Genomic DNA, 21,568 nt, shown 5'->3' with positions numbered 1-21,568 from the left:
GTGTGTGTGTGTGTGTGTGTGTGTGTGTGTGTGTGTGTGTGTGTGTGTGTGTGTGTGTGTGTGTGTGTGTGTGTGTGTGTGTGTGTGTGTGTGTGTGTGTGCGTGTGTGTGTGTGTGTGTGTGTGTGTCTGCATCTTCATAATTAGGTGGGGAGATATACTGATAGCATGTGCACTTTTCATGCTAATTGCCTATTGCACTGAAGAATTGATTGACATTTTTCAGTTCATCACACATACACATACACACACACACACACACACACACACACACATTCACACACACGTACAGACACACACACGTACACACACACGTACACACACACGTACACACACACACACGTACACACACACACACACACACACACACACACACACACACACACACACACACACACACACACACACACACACACACACACACACACACATGCTGACTGAGGGGCCATTTTATGGATTCTTCTAGGGCAGCAGATTCCAGAGAAACCTTTTACCACAGGGAAATGTGCGCACAAACTCAGAAATACCTTTGCCACATGTATTGCTCAACACACACACACACACACACACACACACACACACACACACACACACACACACACACACACACACACACACACACACACACACACACACACAAGCCTATTAAAGGTAATGTGCAGCAGTGGGCAGTGATAAACACAAAGATTGCAGAGGAATAGTGCAATGTGTTCGTCTCTCGTACAGACACATTTACCAAACAAACAGAATTGGGTTAAAACATGTTAAGATTGCAGCTTCACATTGACTTATTTTAGGGCATCCCAGGTCGAGAAGAAGTGCTCTTAAGTGTTTTAAAAATGTACTAGAAATGCATGTGGTACGTTTACAACACACACACACACACACACACACACACACACACACACACACACACACACACACACACACACACACACACACACACACACACACACACACACACACACACACACACACACACACAAGCCTATACATTTGTGCTTCTTAAATAAGTGCTCGGTAACAGGCTACTAAAATGTTTACTTTTACTACTTGTGTAATTAAAATAGGCTTTGTTATGTTTTTTTTTTAAATATGTAAAAGCATATTTTTAGTATATTTTCTAAAAACATATTTATTCAACATGTATATGAAGTTCAGTTTTGAAAGTGTACTTTGAATTTTTTATAATAAATATATGTTTTAAATATATACTGTATATAAATATATATATAAATATACGCATTCAGATGCATGTTTGCAGCAACATTTGAGTATATTTTCTAAAAACATTTATTAGGCACATTTATTTAAAGTACTACTTGATTTTTCTTTTTGAAAGTAGACTTTAAAAAATATATGCTTTTAAGAAATATGTTAAAACATCAGCATATTTTGGCTTTGAATCTATTTACTCCAACAAATTATTTCACTCTTACTTAAAGTATCATTAAGTTTAACTTTGTTTAACACTGTAAAAACATAATTGTAAAAAACTGAAAAATGATTTGAACTCAAAATGATATGTGTTATGCTATTTTTGCCTATATGTTCACACAACTTTGGATATCACGTTGAGAAAACGGAACCTGCTCCACCTTCAAATCTTTTCCAAACGTCAAGACGAATGGGTCGTCATGAGTTCTAGAGCCATTTGGAAAGTTGGAAACCCGAGGTTTGAAAACTGACTAAACTAACTAAGACAGTGGTTGTCTAAGACAGTGGTTGCCAAAATGTTTTGTCCTATGTACCCCTTGAGCTGTTTTGCCATGCCAAATGCACCCCACACTCATGTGTGTTAATGATTCTCCTACGTTTGTTCTATTAACATCATATTTAACCTTTAGTATCTAACACAAATGATTATTAAATGAGCGTCAGCAACTGGACATTTGAGCCATTAATCCATGTTTGCTAGCTAGTTGGTTTGTGCAGTGGCAATTTTAGCCCGAAATTTCTGGTGGGGCAATTTTGTATGACGTCATGTCATCTGCACAAAAAGAGAGCTATAGCTGATTATTATATTATATCTTTAGGCAGATGTCGTGGGGCACATCTGAAACTGCCCCATCTCCCAATGTAAACTTTGGCCTGTGTCGCTCACGCTCATTGGTGTTTCCATAGCACAGTCTTATGTTTGCAGCGCTGCCCCAGAAAGAAATAGAAATAGAAAAGCCTTCATGGTCATTGTATTTGCATACAACGAAATTTGGAGTGCTTCTCTTGTTGGTACGACGAGGGACAACATATAACACAACAACAACATATAACACAACAATATTACAACTATCTAAAAACAGTACGAATAGCTTAAAAATATATATATATATATTAAGAGTTCAACAAAGTGCGGTGGTATAGATTAAAGTACTTCCCTGGAAAGGGAGGGACAGCGGAGAGCAGACAGCATTCCAAAACAGCACTATAATGCTTGTGAGTCTAGTTTATTCACACACACATTTAGAATTGAATCGCTACTTTGCGTATTAAATAAAATAAGATATATTTTGCCACAAAGCACAGATGTATTGAGCTTTCTGCACCACAGCGCCATCTGGATCTGGTAGGGCAGTGCCCCATGTGCCCCTAATGTAGAAACGCCACTGCGCAGGACCAAGTGGAAAAAGCAAAATCCTGGAGCGGACATCACAATGCCGACCGGTCCAAATGCACTATTCTGTATCCTGTAGTGCATATTTCCATGTAATGATGTTCATTATTATGAGTAACTGAACATTGTCAGATTAAAAAAATATATTTTATTCATTTTCTTGATTTAAAAATATTTGTATGCTCCTTTAGTGTGATTACCTAGCCTGGATACCAGACCGAACTTAGCCCCGCCCACAAATTTTTTGGTTGGGAAGTTCGGTCTGGCATTACTCCATTGAGAAGAAATTATCTGCGGACAGATATTGGCCGTACCAATCAAATTGTTAAGGCGGGCTTTATACGATGATGGACAGATGATCAACAGTAACGTAACCAACCACGTCACCAACACACGAGTTGAATTCGTTTTCAACAAACATGGCTGCCGCTGGAAAGCTGAAATGTATAGATTCGAGTCTATTTAGACATTGACAGTGCATTCATTTTGAAAGAGGAACAGAGAAACGCGATTAAGGCATTTGTCAATCGAAAAGATGTTTTTGCCTTCCTTCCTACGGGATCCGGTAAAAGTGTAATGTATCAGCTGCCCCTGGTCACATACTACGTTGTTCTGATTGGTTGTAGGTAACCAATTGAGCGAAGAGGCATTTTTTCTCCTGGTTCGGTTGAAACACGCCCCATAATCACAGCCCAATGGAGCGATATCAGACTCATATTCTGACTAGAATTATGAGTATGATATCGTCAGGCTAGTGATTACCTGGACTCTAACTCTGACGAAGAAGAACACGAGATGCATGGACATCTGGTAAGTTCTGACACCTTGTGCTGAATGCTCAGATCACTTGAGCACTACTTAAAGAATAACACTTTTCAGAACATGTACCCAGAAACATGTATATTCCCAGTATGGTACCTAGAAACAAATATTTCTAATATCTATTGTGTCATATTTCAGCAGGCTTTGTTGTTGGATGTCCAGAATGTAAATGTGGCATTTCCAGGGCCACTTGTGATGTGGGTTCTTGAGAACAATGGTCAACACACCACCAGTACATTCATGCTGTAGCACGATTGTAAGATATTAAATCACATTAATATACTTTACAATGATTGCCACATTGCAGAGGTGAGACTGACAGAATTGCAGCGGTGCATCAAAGATGACTCCGTCACAGATAAAGCAGGAACTGAGATGTGTTAGCGCAGATGTCGGTCTCGAAGACCTTCCCTGTCGATCTCCAATTTTTTTTTTTTTTTAAATACAGAAAAAAAAAGTGTCTTCTGAAATTTTTTCTTATGGACCTCGGAAGACCAAAGTCAGAAAAGATCTCCCCCTGATTCATGAACGCCAGCTATTTAAATCCGAGGATGTCCGTAGAGTTGATGTGAACATGATGTGTTGATGTGAACCAACGATTTCTCACAAATTTAGCAATTCCCACTAAATGCCCCTTCTAAAGCAGCTTGCCCTGACAAACGCCAACATTCTCCAACAAACGCCAACCAACACCAACAGTTGGGTCAGCGTGCGGCATCAGTTGTTTGTTGGTCATTGTCGGGTACTGTCGGATTGGGTAAAGTTGCAGAATGTCTGACCAATGTAGAGAGATTTCCAACATTCTGACAGCTCGTCTGACAGCTCGCAACTAGGCTCAACTCGCTTGCATAACATCCTCGAGCTCTCTTGGATGTCGTTGTTATGTTGGTTATCGGCCAGTTTGTTAAAAAAAAAAACGATATCCTAAGTCTATTTATAGATTAACATTATGTATAAGTTTACCCAAACGAACGGTTTTCCAGACAGATATTTGTCTATTTTAACTTCTACGACTCGTTTAACACTGCAACGTGTTTCTAAATATTAATGTTAAAGGTGATGAGTACGTTTGCGCTTATGTTGGTTATCGGCCACTCCCACTTCATTCCAATTACCGCGTTGGTTTTCGAAATATTAATATGCACTCGTACTGTCGTCATAAAATAGGCTGTGCAAATATTTAGGCACCCTAATCATTTTCATGATTTGAATACCTGTAACTACTCAATACTGAATAATTGCAACACATAATTAGTCTGATTAGCTTGTTAAGCCTTCAATTCCATAGAAAGGTGCATTCAATCATTAGAAAAACTATCTAAGGTAGCCAATTGCAAGATGTGCTTCTCCTTGATTCTCCTCTGAAGAGTGGCAACATGGGGGCCTCAAAACAACTGTCAAATGATCTGAAAACAAAGATTGTCAGTGTTGTGTTGTAATTTCAATTGATAAATGAAGCAGTTCATATCCAGCCTGCTCATTGCAAATGTGTTTTTTCTTGTTCATATTGTGTGCGGTTAACAAACATTTTCCTTTTTATGTTGCACTGAAATTAAGTGATTTAGTGTGTTCTTGGGCACACCAATTTGAAAGCTGGACCAAAGTGTTTAATTTCATTCGATTACAATTAGGCTAAATAAAAAGTTAAGTTGTAAGTACAGTCTGGAGTCTGGACAGTCTTTTTTTCTCAACGCCTCAATAGGTAGATCTTGCCTGTCACCAAGGCAGAGGTTGTGATCTTTGGCCAAAAAAGGTTGGTGACCACTGTGTTAGCGTATGCTAGTTCTGCTGTGGAGGAACAATGGCGTAAGTGTGACTCTCCAAGTGTAACGGGTTGATTGAGCATGTTGTGTTTGTTTGTATGAGTATACACACAAGCGTGTGGGGATGGGGATACAGTAAGAGGAATAGTCAATAGTCATAGTTCCTTCTATATATATATATATATATATATATCATAAGATAGTTATATAGTTTAGATTGATAGATAGTTAGTTTATATATAAACCATCTGATGAGGCCCTACCCTACCCGACCATTTACCACTTTTTAGCTCTGGGAGCCTTCCTCTAGATTTCCGCTAAACTCAGACAGAATTGACTCTGCCTTGAGTAAAGTATAGCAGCCCTTCGTACTTCTATTCCTCCACTACTATTAGTATACTATACTTATCTTTATGTGACTCTTCGGTAGTGTTTATGGGACTCTTCGGGAGTGTTTATGTGACTCTTCTGTAGTCTTTATGTGACTCTTCGGTAGTGTTTATGTGACTCTTCGGTAGTGTTTATGTGACTCTTCGGTAGTGTTTATGTGACTCTTCTGTAGTCTTTATGTGACTCTTCGGTAGTGTTTATGTGACTCTTCGGTAGTCTTTATGTGACTCTACGGTAGTCTTTATGGGACTCTTCGGTAGTGTTTATGTGACTCTTCGGTAGTGTTTATGGGACTCTTCGGTAGTGTTTATGTGACTCTTCTGTAGTCTTTATGTGACTCTTCGGTAGTCTTTATGTGACTCTTCGGTAGTGTTTATGGGACTCTTCGGTAGTGTTTATGGGACTCTTTGGTAGTGTTTATGGGACTCTTCGGTAGTCTTTATGTGACTCTTCGGTAGTGTTTGAATGGTCCTTTAATCGGTAGGTAGCGTGTGAGGGCTGCATGCTTCCTCTCCAGGCTTAGTGATGTGATGTGTTTAATCATCAGTCAGAATACAAATTCAGAATTAATCTCAATTTTTCTATACATTTTAATTATATTACATTTTAATATTTGGCATTAAAAAATTACTTATACATTTAGAAAGGCTGTTACAAAATCAATCTAGATATTGGCTGTACATTTTCAAAACAAAGAAAACCCCTAAGATGAAACCATTGAACCAGTAATCAGTAGCAAGTTTCTATAGTCTTGCCTGCAAGTCTGAACGGAGTACTTTAGTGAACAGTTTTCTGTGCCTGTATCAGATTACAGCCCTCACCTTTATGTGACTGCTGTGATACGTGTCATCTAACATTTGCCCTCACATTATAACAAATAACATATAAAATAGTAAAAAAAAAAAACAGATATAACCTCAAATACTTCTCCACACACTGTTCATACTGAGACCTGTGCATTGACCAGGGCAAAGTAGGCCCCCTGTTTGGCCATGAGCTCACTATGTGTGCCTTTCTCAGACACCCTGCCGTTCTGAATGACAGCAATAAGGTCCGCATTCTGGATGGTGGACAGGCGGTGGGCGATGACGATACAGGTGCGGCCCTGTCGGGCGTCATCAAGTGCTTGTTGAACGATCTATTTGGACAGAGAGGAATGTTTGCATTTGCAGTTGGACAACATCAAGCTGGAAACAATGTACATAACACATTTCTATTTCTATTAAAATAATTTACGAGATCTACATTTAATTAACAGTGTTTCAAATTTGGCTAGAGCAACCTGTTTTCACAAATGCAACAAGAAAAGGTATTGATACATAATAGCCCAGTCCGAGTCCGATGTCCAAGGAACAGTTCACCCAATAGTGGGTAAGGTCTGACAATGCCATTAGCTAAAGGTGCTGAAAATGTCTTTATAGTTAGACCATTTTCCTGTCAGACCACACATCTGAGATAGAGATGCACCTATCTTATCTAGTTTCTTGTAGTTCACCAGACGATAAACACAGACACGTACCCTCTCACTCTCTGTGTCCAGGGCAGATGTGGCCTCATCCAGTAGCAACACTTTGGGTTGTCGGACGAGGGCCCGAGCAATGGCAATCCTCTGCTTCTGACCTCCAGACAATTGCGTGCCTTTGTCTCCCACACGTGTGTTGTATTTCTGAAGAAAAAAAGACCATTACTTGCCGCTGTGTGAATTCAATTGCAGGCATAGACTGAACACTATCACGGCCCTGCCTGGCTCCTCCTCTTTTGTGTGTGACCTGTGTTGCCCGCAGATGGGGGGGAGGGGGGGGGGGGGGGGGGGGGGGGGGGGGGGATACTCATCTGCCCACCAATAGTCATAGTTCCTCCAACTATATGCCTACAAGCACTTTCATACAACTGTTGTTTTTTATACAAATAGTTGACTTGTTGACTTGACTTAACTTAACTTAACACTAGGGTCACATCTCTAGGTCGATGATCGGCTATTACCTTGTACACCACTTCATTGGCACTCTATGCTGGCCACTCATAAAACATCACAATGGCTTTTGGGATCAGTTCATTTTACGGTCCGAGTCAGACTCAAACCCAAACAAAAAGCCAGACAGAGTGGCGTTAGACTCGCCAGCATCCCATTTACCAGGCCATCTATAGGTGTTCTACAGACCAGAGCAGCATGACATCAACACGAGGTCTTTTCCACGGCCATGCCCCTTTTTGGGTGAAAACAAAGTGGTACAAGTGACTGGGAGCGATTTGGAGATAGAAGCTGTCACTATGCCTACAAATTACTGGATAAACCATAAAACAAACATATATATGTGTTTCTTCTTGGTATCGAATAGGGAAAAGGAGAGCAAATAAAGAGATTTGTGGCTTTTTAGAGAGAAGAGAAGACTCCAATCACGGCCTGAAGGCTCAAGCAAACACCTAATGGCCCGAAGTGGAATATTAGCCTGCCTACATCTAATCTATCTAATAATTACAATCATTGGCCAAAATGGATATGTATTGTACACAGTAGGCGGGACAATAATGACTGAAATAGCAAAGACCCCAGTAGATCAGAAACGACCTCAATGTGATGCTATGCTAATGCTATGCTATGCTAATGCTATGCAGTACTTGGAGCATTAACTACTTAACGTTAGTTAATCATGTAATTTAATTTAGGTTAACAAAAGCACAATGATTTAACCTCTTGTTCTCTGATGTGCTTTCAAGTCGTGATTATCCTCATAGGAATGCACAATAAAAAGGTTTCGTTTGGAAATGACACCACCAGTCATTGGAGTGAGATATCTGCTCAAGTGTTTGGCTAAAAGGAAATTTGCCTTTTACATATTTGTAATAACATGTTAGCTGTCTTGCTATGTCTTGTGTTACGCTTGCTTGATGTTTGACTATGTTAGGAAAATTGTCGACTCACTAGTTTTCATCGTAAACCTCCATGCCATGTTATTTATGAAAGAATTCGACATAGGCTGTAACCTTAGTAGTTTTTCCAGATGCCCAAGACCATCGACCAGTCCTGTCTCAGGCTAGCATCCAAATAAATGAATCTCACGTCAAAAAGTTTGATCAGTCTTTGTCAGTCTCACGCAAATAAGCCTTGGAAGTTTGTATCCTTGAAAAACTCAGCTGTTAAGTTTTACTTCTTTAATAAATACTTTCCTGTCATTTGCAATCCATGTGTGGCCTCCCCTACCATGTTACCGCGCCCTGAGCTAGGCATTTGTAACATAACACACACACACAAACACATCATGAGACTAATGACAGACTCTTCTCCCCACCTCAGGTAAACCGAGGATGAAATCATGGATATTGGCACTTTTGGCTGCCTCCTCAATCTCCTGCTGGGAGACGGTGCGGCTGTTGTCTCCATACTGGATGTTCTCAGCGATGCTGCAGTCAAACAGGATGGGCTCCTGGGACACCAGGCCCAGCTGAGAGCGCAGCCAGGCCAGATTCAGGCTCTTGGTGTCAGCCCCATCTAAAAACTAAGCAAAGATATAATAATAGAATGATGCACATACGCTTCTTTGCGTTTTACAAGGCTGCTGCTAGGTCTGTGCATTTGAGTCTGGATAGGTGTGAGTACATGATGTTTTATTAATCTATCATCATCGCAATATAATCGGTATAAACATCTGATGTGCCCTGTAGAGGGTTAACACGTGGGCTAGAATGTTGGGTTTTTGAAAGTCTTCAAGCACTGATATCGGTAATGGGAAATGGAAAATGATCATCTTGCCAAATCACAAATGACACAAACCATAAAAATACGCTCACCACTTGTCCCGCCGCCGGATCGTAGAAGCGTTCAAGCAGCTGCACCGTGGTGCTCTTTCCACAGCCGCTGCCCCCCACCAACGCCAGAGTCTGACCAGGCTTCACACTCACATCCAGACCCTGCAGGACCTGCACATTCTTCCGTGTTGGGTAACAAAACCCAACCCCTTGGAACATAATCTCTCCACAAAGGTCTGTCTGGAAAATCAGAATTGAGCACTTACAACTGTCAGTAGAACTTCTCAGCAACAGGTAGAGAAATCCTCACATATTCTGTACCACTCACTGGTTTCTCTCCCTCCTGGGAGTAAATATCAATCTCTGGCTTCTTCTCCAGGAGACTGAGGATTCGTTGAGCAGCCGCTTTGGCTTTAGCAAAATCTGGGGCTAAGGAGGACGACTGCCCAATGTTCATCGCAGCAAATACAATCACAGAAAAAACACTGAGAACAAAAGTTGGGTGCATAAAAGCATTATTGATACATTTCATATGATGTCATTTGTGTACTGACTGATGAGATGCTGTTGCTTGCTAAGAGAACACAGGACCATACTTACAGAAAAACATTTTCATATTCTGTGTAACAGTTAGAGATAAGCCAAGCTCCAAAACGGAAGATTGCAGCATTGACCAGGTAGGGTATTGCCTGAGCAATGGCAAATGTGATCCCATAAATGGGAGCTTTTACCAAGCTGGAGCTGAGGGATGGAGCCACACATACATTGGGTTTATTACTGAATATAAAAAGTAGTGTTTAATTCCATTGTGATTAATTGTGAATCGAATACATGAACAACAGTAAGTTCACTTGCTGTTGTAATTGTTACCGATAAGGTTCAACCAAGCTGTTAGCGAATTTGGAGAAGAACATGTCCTCTCTCGTTAGTGTAACGACAGTCCTGAAGTTTTCAACCGTCTCCGTGGAGATCTGACCAAGGAAACAAGCTATATATTATATATTATTCATTATAATTCATTCTTCCCCATCCACAATGTGTGGTACAAAGAGGACAACACATTTACCTTCCCTGCCATCTCTAGGGATTTCTGATCTTTGGAGGTATGGCCTGCCATGGCTCTCATCTGGATGAAATTGGCCCCCGTCAGGAAGGGCACACAGGCGAGAATGAGGAGAGTCAGCTGCCAACTGTGGATGAAGGCCACGATGATAGCGATACCGAGAGAACACACAGTGTTGGTGGCCAAACCTAATCTAGAACCTGCAGCCTGGTGGAGAGATGGAAGAGAATATGAGGAACACAGGGTGTGTCTGGCATAGAATGAAAAGTGAAATGAAAGTGAAGCCCCGATACTCACAAACCACAAGGGTTATATACTTAAGATTTATCTAATGCTGACGCCATACATGTTTAATCATCTAGTTCTCGACTGAGCTTCTAGTATCTTCTCAGGGTCGAGAACACAATAAGTAGCGCCAGTTAATCAAAGTTACACATATACACAGAAACACAGAAAAGCCATGTCACTGTTATGAAAAGCATAAAAGGTAATTGTTAATACAAGCACTTGATTCATATATTCTGAAGTAATTAACAGTGTTTGGTAATTATCTCCATCAGTCTGGCATAGAATAAGGCGTGATGACCAATGAAAATGCAGCTCACCCCTTTCACCAGAGAGGCATCCGTAGCCAGCTTGGTGGTCAAAACCCCCACTGCATTGTTTGTGTCATCAAACCAAGCCATTTCCTGTGAAGGGGGGCGAAAACGTCATTTATCAGAGCCCAGAGCCATTCTAATGACAATATCTCTTGCCTGTACAGGTGAAGGACATTTGTCTGGAAGGGTTTATAAAGAGACATTATGTACAGCACTGTGTATGTATTTTGAATCACAAACATTACGCTAACCTGTCTCATCATCGCACTGAAGGTTTGACTCCGAAGCCTCATGGTCAGAAGTTCACCAGATTTACCAAACATGAAACCCTAAAACACACACACACACACACACACACACACAAACACACACACACAAACACACAAACACACACACACACACACACACACACACACACACAAACACACAAACACACACACACACACACACACACACACACACACACACACACACACACACACACACACACACACACACACACACACATATACACACAGATGTTTACCACATTTACCATGGTGAAATTAACCAGATGTGACAAAACTGTTTCATATATATATATATATATATATACAGTATATATACCTGAAAAAAATAAGTGACGAATGCAACCCCACCAACCAGAAGGAAGAGAAGAGAGAACATTACAGTTTTCTCTCGTTTCACCTCAGGATCAATTTCAGCAAAAACCTGCATGAAATGAATTGAAAATTGTATAATCAAACTTAAAATAAAATGTTGTTTAAAATAGAATAATCTCATTTTTGCATAGGTGAACTCAAAGGAACATAAGGAACGTACACCAATGATCTTGGCAAAGAGGATGGCTACACAGGGATAGACCGCTCCCCCCACAAAGCTGGCCAGAAGCCCGACCACAAGGTAAGGCCACTCAGGCTTGTTTAGGGCCAGAATTCTTTTGAACGGGATATCTGCCACTTTCTCTTTCTCCTGCCACAGTTGGGAATTGAACAGGAACAGACATGACAACTCAGTTCCCATGCTATTGATATAGAATATACCAAATGATTTAAACATCTATTTATACCTTTTCTTGATGTGACATTGAAGTGGCCATCATTCAATTTACCTTTTTCCCCGTTTTCTTTGACTTCCTCTTCTGTGATTTGATTTCCGTCTGTTCCATTGGCAATCCAGTGGGGCTCTTAAGGGAGTTGTCAGGGAGTTGTCCACTGTTGTCAATGGTTACCTGATCCAGAATATCTGGGTCATTCTTCTTCTCCGTGTCTGAGGAGTACTCCAGAGTTTCTGCATCAGATGAATCCCCATTTCCATCTTCATCTTCGTCTTCATCATGATCCTCCTCTGGCCTCCCAGAAGACTAGGGGTGAATGTACTTTTCTTTTAAACAACATATTATTCATTTAAACATGTATTTGTCTGGTATTGCTAACATGGATTTAGAAATCTAGAATAATGCATGACATTCTATATAAACATATTTTTGGGTGTGTTCGATGCACAGTAGTATGTTGTGTCATCCACGCGTTTACATGCCTGTTATGCCACACAGCAAAGTCGGTTTAGCATAAATTGTGTTTGGGTATTGAGTACCTGTTGCGTAACAAGGGAGTAGTAGACTCCTTTCTTGGCCATCAGCTCCTTGTGGTCCCCGAGCTCCACTATTGCTCCATTGCTGAAGCCAGCAATCATGTCGGCTGTGCGGATGGTGGACAGGCGGTGAGCAATTATTATGGTAGTGCGGCCAGCTCTTGCCTGACAGGGAAATGTACAGAGCGTACCAACTGTTACCATATGGCACAGTGTGTGGTGGATGTGGCGCACATGCATCATATATATACAGTATATTCACATTCTGTGCTAACGATATTTAACTAGAGGGGCACTTGGGAGAAATGCCTTATGCCTTATCTCAGATGCTACAGAAAGGGAGCCCAATCTGATTTAAAATGTAAAATGGGGGTTCTTTCTTGGCTCATGCACCAACCCTCCACCAAGTTTCGTGAAAATCGGCGTGGTAGTTTTTGTAAAATCCTGCTAACAGACATACAAACAAACAAACAAACAGACAAACAAACAGCAAGGGAAACATAACCTCCTTGGTGGAAGGAATACACATTAAGTGAGTTAGGGAGCTGTGAGTTAGTGAGCTGTGAGTTAGTGAGCTGAGTTTTGAGTTTCATAGCTGTACATGACATGTCCCCCAGGGTTCCCCCCAAGCTTACCCTGTCCAGCGCTGCCTGCACGATGGACTCACTCTGAGTGTCGAGTGCTGACGTAGCCTCATCCAGCAGCAGGATCTTGGGGTTTTTCACCAGTGCACGGGCAATGGCAATTCTCTGTTTTTGGCCACCACTCAGCTGTGCTCCCCTTTCCCCAACCAAGGTATTCAGTTTCTGTTTTAGCAACAAAAATCCTCATTTTATCCACAAATCTCCACACTTAATTACTTGTCTACAAGGGAAATCCACTTTGTAAGTAATTTGGGAAACTTTCTCGTGTGTGTGTGTGCTACATTCTCTTACATCTGGCAGCTTGGAGATGAAGTCATAGGCGTTGGCCTCCCTCGCAGCTCGCTCGATGTCCTCATCAGTAGCCTCCTCTCGGCCATAACGGATGTTTTCAGCAATAGTTGTGGCAAACAGCACCGGCTCCTGACTGACGATGCCCATGTTCTCCCGCAGCCACTTCACGTTGAGTGAGCGGATGTCATGTCCGTCGAGTGTCACCTAAAAGATTATTGCAGTTACACAGCTGGCACAGGGACTTGCAATAGACAACAGCCTACCCATCAAAGCACTGTTCAATAACAAAAGCATTCCACATTCCAATGGCAATACAAACTTGGATGGAACTTTACAATACCAGTCCAGCTTCTGGATCATAGAAGCGTTGCAGGAGCTGAATGGTGGTGCTTTTGCCACAGCCACTGGCTCCAACCAGGGCAATGGTCTTTCCATGAGGAATCTTCAGACTCAGGCCCTGTAGAATCTGCCACAGAACAAAATGAACATTAGAGCCTTATACATCTGCCTATTGTATACACCTGCTACATGTGTACTGTATGTGTGTGTATGTGTGGAACCACAACTTCACCCAAACCCGAATCTTAAACCCCAAACTAGTCTTGTACCTTCTACTGTGTAACATTATATATCACCTGGTGGGCCATTCAAAAATAAAACATGACAACAATGTCTGCAGTCTCAAAATGGAGTGACTGAGAGACACCAGGAGAAAGATGTCTGTTTTAATGTGATCTTAGTAGATACATGATACCCTCTGAACATTTACATATAATGTCATTACATCATCTATTTGAGACAACACACACACACACACACACACACACACACACACACTTGAATAAATGACAGAAGGCAGTGCTCACTTTGATGTCCTTTCTGGATGGGTAGCTGAAATGGATGTCCTTAAACTCAATGTCTCCTCTCACAGCTTCTGGCTTGTGTCCTTCCATAGAACTACTATCTATGGGATGAGGCTAAAACAGAGAAGCATATCTCAATTTAGTATGTATTTCATATTTTCAGAACAAAAAACTCAGGGAATGTTACATTACCATATCAATAGTCTTGTAGACCTCATAGGCTGCACCACGGGCCTTAGCAATACTCTCAAGGTTAGGAGCTCCTTGGCCCAGAGAGAAGGCTCCAATCATCACAGAAAAGAAAACCTGGGATTGAAATGGCTACTGTTATAGAATGCTTCAGGAGTGTTTGGACTCATAGGGTTAAACCATGGCTTGGTGTCAGTAGTAGGTGACAGAAAACAGACATGAGGGAAATGGATATGAGATGAAAAGTATCTAAAGTCAAAGTCAAAGTCAAAGTAGCTTTATTGTCAATTACTTTGCATGTCAAGACATACAAAGGAATCGATAGGACGTTTTCCACTCTCCCACGGTGAAACATATAAAGTGCACAGGCACAACAGATAAGACAAGACATTTCCTACATATAGATATACATATAGATATAAAACATACAGATACACGTACAGCAGCATACGTTTTCTTTAAAGTGAGGTTAAGGTAGTGCAAAGAAAGGCAATTAGGTAATGGCAGCAAAAAACATCCTGTAAGATGTATTTGTTACATTAGCAGTGCAAGTAGAACAGTAGCTCAGCTTACTGTGATGACTCGTCCAATGGAGTAGTTCTCTGGCTCGTCGATGGAGAGCTTGGTTCCATACCAGAAGGCCAAGGCGTAGGTCGCAAATATGACGAACTGGGTCAGACCCATGGACACATTGGTGCTGATGGCCTTCTTCACCCCAAAGTTTTTGGCATCCTCTAAGTTCCTCTCATATCTACAGTGGATGATCAAACACAGGATACGAATCATGGACTAGAATGGAGCATTTGCAGAGAAATACAATTTCACTACCCATTACAAAGATTTAATGGGAATGTACCTTTCTACAGCTTTCTGTTGTCCATTGAATGCTACAACAGTGCTGATGGCCACCAGGATCTCCTCAGCCACAGCTCCAGCCTTGGCATAAGCTGACAGTTCCTTACTTGTCAGACTTGCAAGAATCTTAAACAAGACACATGGGGGAAAAGTCACACACAGAAATATAACCTACCCATATATTTGAGCTCTTGAACACACATGCAATACATACACCAATGCAATACTTCAAAATACGTGTACGTGTACGAGTGCTCTAATGTTTTCTGAAATTGACATGTGGAGTGAGAAACAAGACATATTCCAAATCCTCAGACATACTTTGGACCACACCGCAGCAGACCCCGCCAGTAGAGGACTAACTGCCAAGATGACTAAAGTCAGCTTCCAACCAAATATCAATCCAATAATGAAGCCAGACAAAAACGTGCAGAAGAACTGAACAAACACACAAATCTTGTCTCCCAGTCCGTCATTGATGGTGTTAATGTCACTGTTCACAACAGAAGAGAAGGGAAAGCAAAAAAAAGACACTGAAATGAAACACATGGCCAAGTACATTAAAATCAACTTAAATAATAAGTTGCTTATCTTGTGTTATTATTTGGTCTGTTGGTGTGCATGAGAAAGATAATGCTGCATATTTTTCTTAAAATTAGACTTACTCTGTCAATCTGGTGTTCAACTCTCCAATTTGATGGGTATCAAACCATGCCATTGACTGGTGGAGGATGGCATGAAAGTATTTTTCACGAATGCGTTTGGTCTGTTTGGCTGCTGTCAACAAAAATAGCATAACTTGGAAGGTCCCCAGCAGTAACACCGCAGCTCCAATTCCAACGAAATAATATGCATGCCTGCAATTGAACCAGGTACGCTTTATTAATATCACAACAGAATGAGGGCTGCCAACACAAATACATTTTTAGGCATCACATGAGATACAAATACATCTGCCCTCATGCATAAAGCCTTTCATAATTCCCTTGAATGGAAACATTTCATTTCAATGTTTGTTAAACAAAACTGAATTGATCCAAATGGAGGTGATGAAGATGCAGGTGAATTGAAAAATAGAGATGAAGAATAGAGTGATGAATGAATGATCAAGTGATGTGATTCATTTAAAGCCAATTTGATTTAAACAGTCGTGATATGATGAAAACAGAGCCATGTTTTTTTTGCAATTATTGCTTTGCAATTTTTGCAGCAAGAAAATGCATTTTTATTTGTTTCCCTCCTGAATGTAAAAATGCATTTGTCTCAATGAGTCAGAAAGGTTGGGGATCATGACAAAGTGTTCTACATGTATGTAACTAACCACAGAGGGACAGGACGTTATCATATTTGATGAAATCTTGAGATATTTCCCTAGACATGAATGGAACAGTGGCTTCCTCTGGTCTGCATAACCAATTTGTGGACATTTTTTATCTTATATTTACAGATAACAGATCAGTCTATCAGAACTAGAGGCTAACACAAGATGCTCTGAAAGACTTGCAGTGTATGAAATCAAGACAACAATGTTAAATCAGTGAAACTAACATGGAGTGACTACATTAGTGACCTCCATATCTAACATCACCTGGCTAGCAAACATGATCATATGATCATGCTAGCATAACAAATTGGCCCAAAACAAGAGACAAGCTCTGTTATATTTGTATGTATTCCAACTTATTAGACTTTTACCAACAACAATTCAGACATCTGATTCAAATGTCTCTTTGCTTCAATCTTCTACATCTACGCTCTCACAAGCAGGTGGGCCTGCAAGTTGACAGCCAAAAACTTGTCAGTAGGAGGAGGTAACACAAATTACTTGCTGTAAACGACAACTGAAAGTAACAAAAATTGCTTCCTGTAGTGTAAAGGATAAATGTCAGTCGAATTGATTTTCAGTTTCACAGTTTCAAATCTCAATACAGTTTATCAAATTGATTGAAAATGTATCACTCTATTTTTCAGTTTACAATCCATTTTGATCACCTCCATCTTTGTCAATTGTTTTGTGTTACTTCCACCTTGAGGCCACTTTACTAAAGTGATAAATTGCAAGTTTGGGTTGTGAATGATGAATGAAAATGATGAAATACGTTTTCATCATATCAGGACTGTTTAATCAAATTGGCTTTAAATCAATCAAATCACTTGATCATTTATCAATCTCTTTTTCATTTCACATCAATTTTTACTGCTTTATTTATCAATTTTACTTTCACCCTCAGAGCTGATTGCTTATACTGGGTCATTCAAAAACAGTGGGACAACAATAGACTTAGATAGAGAAACCTCTAACATCTCCAAGCTCTTTGTACTGTTGAGGGCATCCTGTAAAGCTAACTGCAGTGCATGCTTATACGATTACAGAGACATACGTTGTCATTGCGTCCTCTATTCCAGATATGACAGCGCACTCTGATGAGTTAATTGATGAATTCAGTGCATCAACGGTTAAGTTGTCTGGAACAGAGAAAGAATGTACATAATGCTCCCCCATGTAAAGAAATCAGCAAATAAATACAAACTAAAAGGTACAAATGTGGATCTGTAACTTTTTGTAACCACCTCTACTTACAAGTTGCGTTGAGGAGCTGCTGTCCACTGAGCACAAAACTATCAGTCATTTGTCCAAACACCACACACATGAGAGGCAGAGCTATCCCATGCAGGGCAGCACACAGCAGACCGACGAGCATCAGCACCCGCTCCAGACACGTAGCGTAGCGGAACTAAAATATTACAACATCAAAGCCTCGTTTTGGTCTGTCATTGCTCTGTGATGATGTTGTGTGGTCCAAAGTTATAATAGGTTGTTATATATAATAGGTTTTCAAATTCCTAAACATCACATCATATTATATTATATTATATTATATTATACAGCATTACACTGTTATCTTGAAAATAAGAACATTATTTTCTCACCAGTTGGAAGAATCCAACAGCTTTTGCAGGTTCCTTTGACTTGTCTGACTTTTTCTTCTGACTGAAACGGAATTAACCAAATCATTTTAAAATAAACTGTTTGATTATAATGGTGATTTATTAGTTATCTTACATAATACTTCAACAGTTGCATCTGCAGTTTCAGTCTGACAAGTCTATGGGTATACCCAAGGAATCCTCTGGCACTTTTGGGTTTTGGCGTGATGTCAACTTCAGGTGGTTTCTCTAAATCAGCTGTCTTCTCATCGTGCTCAAAGCTCAGGTTGAGATGTCCTTTACCAGAGGAATCTGAAAGCATAAGCACCACTGGTGATACACAACATCGTCAGGTTGTTTATATTTTATACCCTTTTTCTATGACATTAACACACTCAAGTGGATATTGATAAAATAATGACTCGGCGTTATTAAACGCAGGCATTTAATAGAGGACCCTTTTCACAAAATAGTTTAAAGAAACTCAATTACAACTGTATGCCATCCAGGGACACCTGAATGGATTATTGTTCACTCAGAAAGTTGTGCCACGCATAACAGTGTCAGCATCTCATTTACAGTAGGCTAAACGTAGAGAAATCGCACTTAACAGAAGTGGATGAGTGCACCTGGAGCGTGGGACAGTGTGACAAAGACTGCACTGCGTTTGTAAAAAAAATCGGTGGACTGGAACATAATCATATTCTTTGCCTACTTTGTGGTAGTTTAAAGGACTGCTCCAGCCAAAACATGTCTTGTCATGTTGTCGTTGTTTTGAGTCAATAGCCTAAACTCAGCCGCACGTTTTTATAAACATGCTTTCTTCCAATTTTAGATTATTCAGATGGCAGCTAGATAACTTGCTAGCAATGAACCCAATGATGGAAGGCAAGCATCCACTGATTTTAAATAGTTTTTGAAAAAAAGAGTAAACGTCGATCAGATACTGACGCAAATGTGTTTCTTAATTGCTAGCTCATTATGTGCACCAACAGTTATACCTCGTGTTATACGGTTAGCCTACCTTACGATGTAAGATTGACTCTCCTGCTCCCCGTTGCATCAAACTCCATCATATCTCTCTCTGTATCAAAGTCTTTATGAATACTCATTAGAACCGATCCTGTTATTAGAGTCGATATCTGTCCTACTGTTCCTTATGTAGGTCTTTAAAAGCCTCAAGCAGCAAAATCTATCAACCGAAGCCGTGGAGACAGGCAGGTCAGCAAAACTTTAATTATATTGTGAATGTTTGGTTACATGCCCACTGTCTCTTTTAGGATGGTGCACAGATCAGAATCAGCTCCCTGCCACATGGTTGTGTTGCACCTGTTCGAGTTCCACCTCCACACCTGCTGAGTCCAGCTTGGGCATCACTATGCTAACTCAGTGACTGCTCCACCACCTGCTTGGGTTTGTTTGTTTTGCGTTTAAAAAGTTAAATTAAACTATATTGCTTTTTATTTTTGGTATTTTAAACATTTTGACATCTTTTCAATCTTCAAATTTCACGCTATTACATTTCTTTTCCACCAAATTCTGCTTCAAGTTCACTACTAGCCTTTAATATGCTACTGATCAAACTGCCACTGCCAGGGTACACAGTGTGAGTATTTTATGTACGGTTGGGGGCCCCACTGATGACATTCACTGTAGCCTACTCTTTCAAGCACGTGTACCATAACCACACTTCCTTGACATGCAGGAGAAAATAAACAAGAACATACCAACTGAGTTCTGTGAGGTCGAATTCACAGGAGGTGAAGAGCCCTCGGGTGTGTGCAGATTCCTCAGCTGTGTATCCCCACTCATCCTTTCAGCACGCGATCCTCAAAGGATGAAATAGTAAGTGGATAATGTTAGTAGACCTAACACAAAACAATAATCCACAGGTGCAGTGATGCTCATATCTCTCCTACTATCCTTGTATGTACCACAACCTCAGTACCAAGGTGCTCCACAATGACTATCATTGGGGTTTCACCAGGGTAAGTGGCTTCTCTTTTATGGTCCTGTGGATTCATTTAGGAACAAACATTCAATGCAGTTGTGTCTATTTAAATGTACATATCATTGCTTTAACTTTTGTATAAGATGTATGCACATGTACATGTTATTGCAGCCTAGCAATTGTAATTGTAGCCTTTATGATCTTTATGCTTTTCACATTTTTCAGAATACTGCCGCTCCTGTAGGTCTTTTAGACTTCTCAGCAAAACCTTTCTTGAGTAAAGGATGTCTGGAGGGCAGGGTAGTTAGTTGCTCATCTCTGCTGCTGCCTCGTCAGCAGGCAAGTCTTTCAATTCAGTTGAAAAATGGAGCCATTCCGCCTTGTACATACTTTCTTAAACTCCTTAGTCCGTTGCACTGTTTGTTTGTTTGTATTGTATTGTATTGTATTGTATTGTGTTGTATATTTTGTGTAAGCACACTGAGAGTCACCTTACCAAGTCAAATTCCTTGTTTGTGCAAACTTACTTGGCCAATAAAACCTGATTCTGATTCTGATTCTGATTCTGAAAATCGCTCCTCTTCAAAAACATAAGGATCACATCCAACATATGTTGTGATTTTCTGTTTATAGCTTTCTGTAGTGATATATCTGTGGTCTAAACTCTGTTTATAGCTTTCTGTAGTGATATCTGTGGTCTAAACGAGCACAATGCAGGCTTTACTCCATCTCATCCATTCTGCTTTGCACTTCCTGCCGCCCCACATCTGGATTTTGTGCGTCATTAGAATCACATGACTGCAAACCACGTGATGAGGAAGTTGCTCCTCCTTCTTTGATATGCTGTCACTCATTGTTGCATGCCCCTCTCAGCTGATGCCACCCCACGCCAGAACAAGGCCAAAAGTCTGAAACTGAGCAAATACAGTCTGAAAGCTCCATATTGAGCTAGTTCAGACCATAGATATCTGAAAGCTCCATATTGAGCTAGTTCAGACCATAGATATCTGAAAGCTCCATATTGAGCTAGTTCAGACCATAGATATCTGAAAGCTCCATATTGAGCTAGTTTAGACCATAGATATCTGAAAGCTCCATATTGAGCTAGTTCAGACCATAGATATCTGAAAGCTCCATATTGAGCTAGTTTAGACCATAGATATCTGAAAGCTCCATATTGAGCTAGTTTAGACCATAGATATCTGAAAGCTTCATATTGAGCTAGTTCAGACTATAGATATCTGAAAGCTTCATATTGAG

General features: G+C 40.5%; 1 protein-coding gene across 1 annotated transcript; it reads right to left on the bottom strand.

The window, feature by feature from the left end:
- Positions 1-6,252: 6,252 nt before the first annotated feature.
- Positions 6,253-18,146, bottom strand: abcb5 (ATP-binding cassette, sub-family B (MDR/TAP), member 5). Its single transcript, XM_031576963.2, has 25 exons — positions 18,011-18,146; positions 17,811-17,895; positions 16,095-16,286; positions 15,751-15,922; positions 15,431-15,555; positions 15,148-15,325; positions 14,578-14,691; positions 14,389-14,499; positions 13,863-13,988; positions 13,523-13,726; positions 13,223-13,393; positions 12,591-12,752; positions 12,106-12,357; positions 11,817-11,966; positions 11,601-11,705; positions 11,246-11,323; positions 11,001-11,084; positions 10,399-10,602; positions 10,203-10,303; positions 9,933-10,073; positions 9,657-9,817; positions 9,375-9,568; positions 8,876-9,082; positions 7,105-7,251; positions 6,253-6,723 (listed from the first exon to the last, which is right to left on the bottom strand). The coding sequence occupies exons 1-25, from the start codon at positions 18,129-18,131 to the stop codon at positions 6,526-6,528; spliced, it is 3,783 nt and encodes a 1,260-aa protein (XP_031432823.1). The 5' UTR covers positions 18,132-18,146; the 3' UTR covers positions 6,253-6,525.
- Positions 18,147-21,568: the final 3,422 nt, after the last annotated feature.

Source organism: Clupea harengus, chromosome 11 (assembly GCF_900700415.2).
Source record: "Clupea harengus chromosome 11, Ch_v2.0.2, whole genome shotgun sequence".
Classification (NCBI taxonomy): domain Eukaryota; kingdom Metazoa; phylum Chordata; class Actinopteri; order Clupeiformes; family Clupeidae; genus Clupea; species Clupea harengus.
This window is presented reverse-complemented; position numbering and strand designations above follow the sequence as displayed.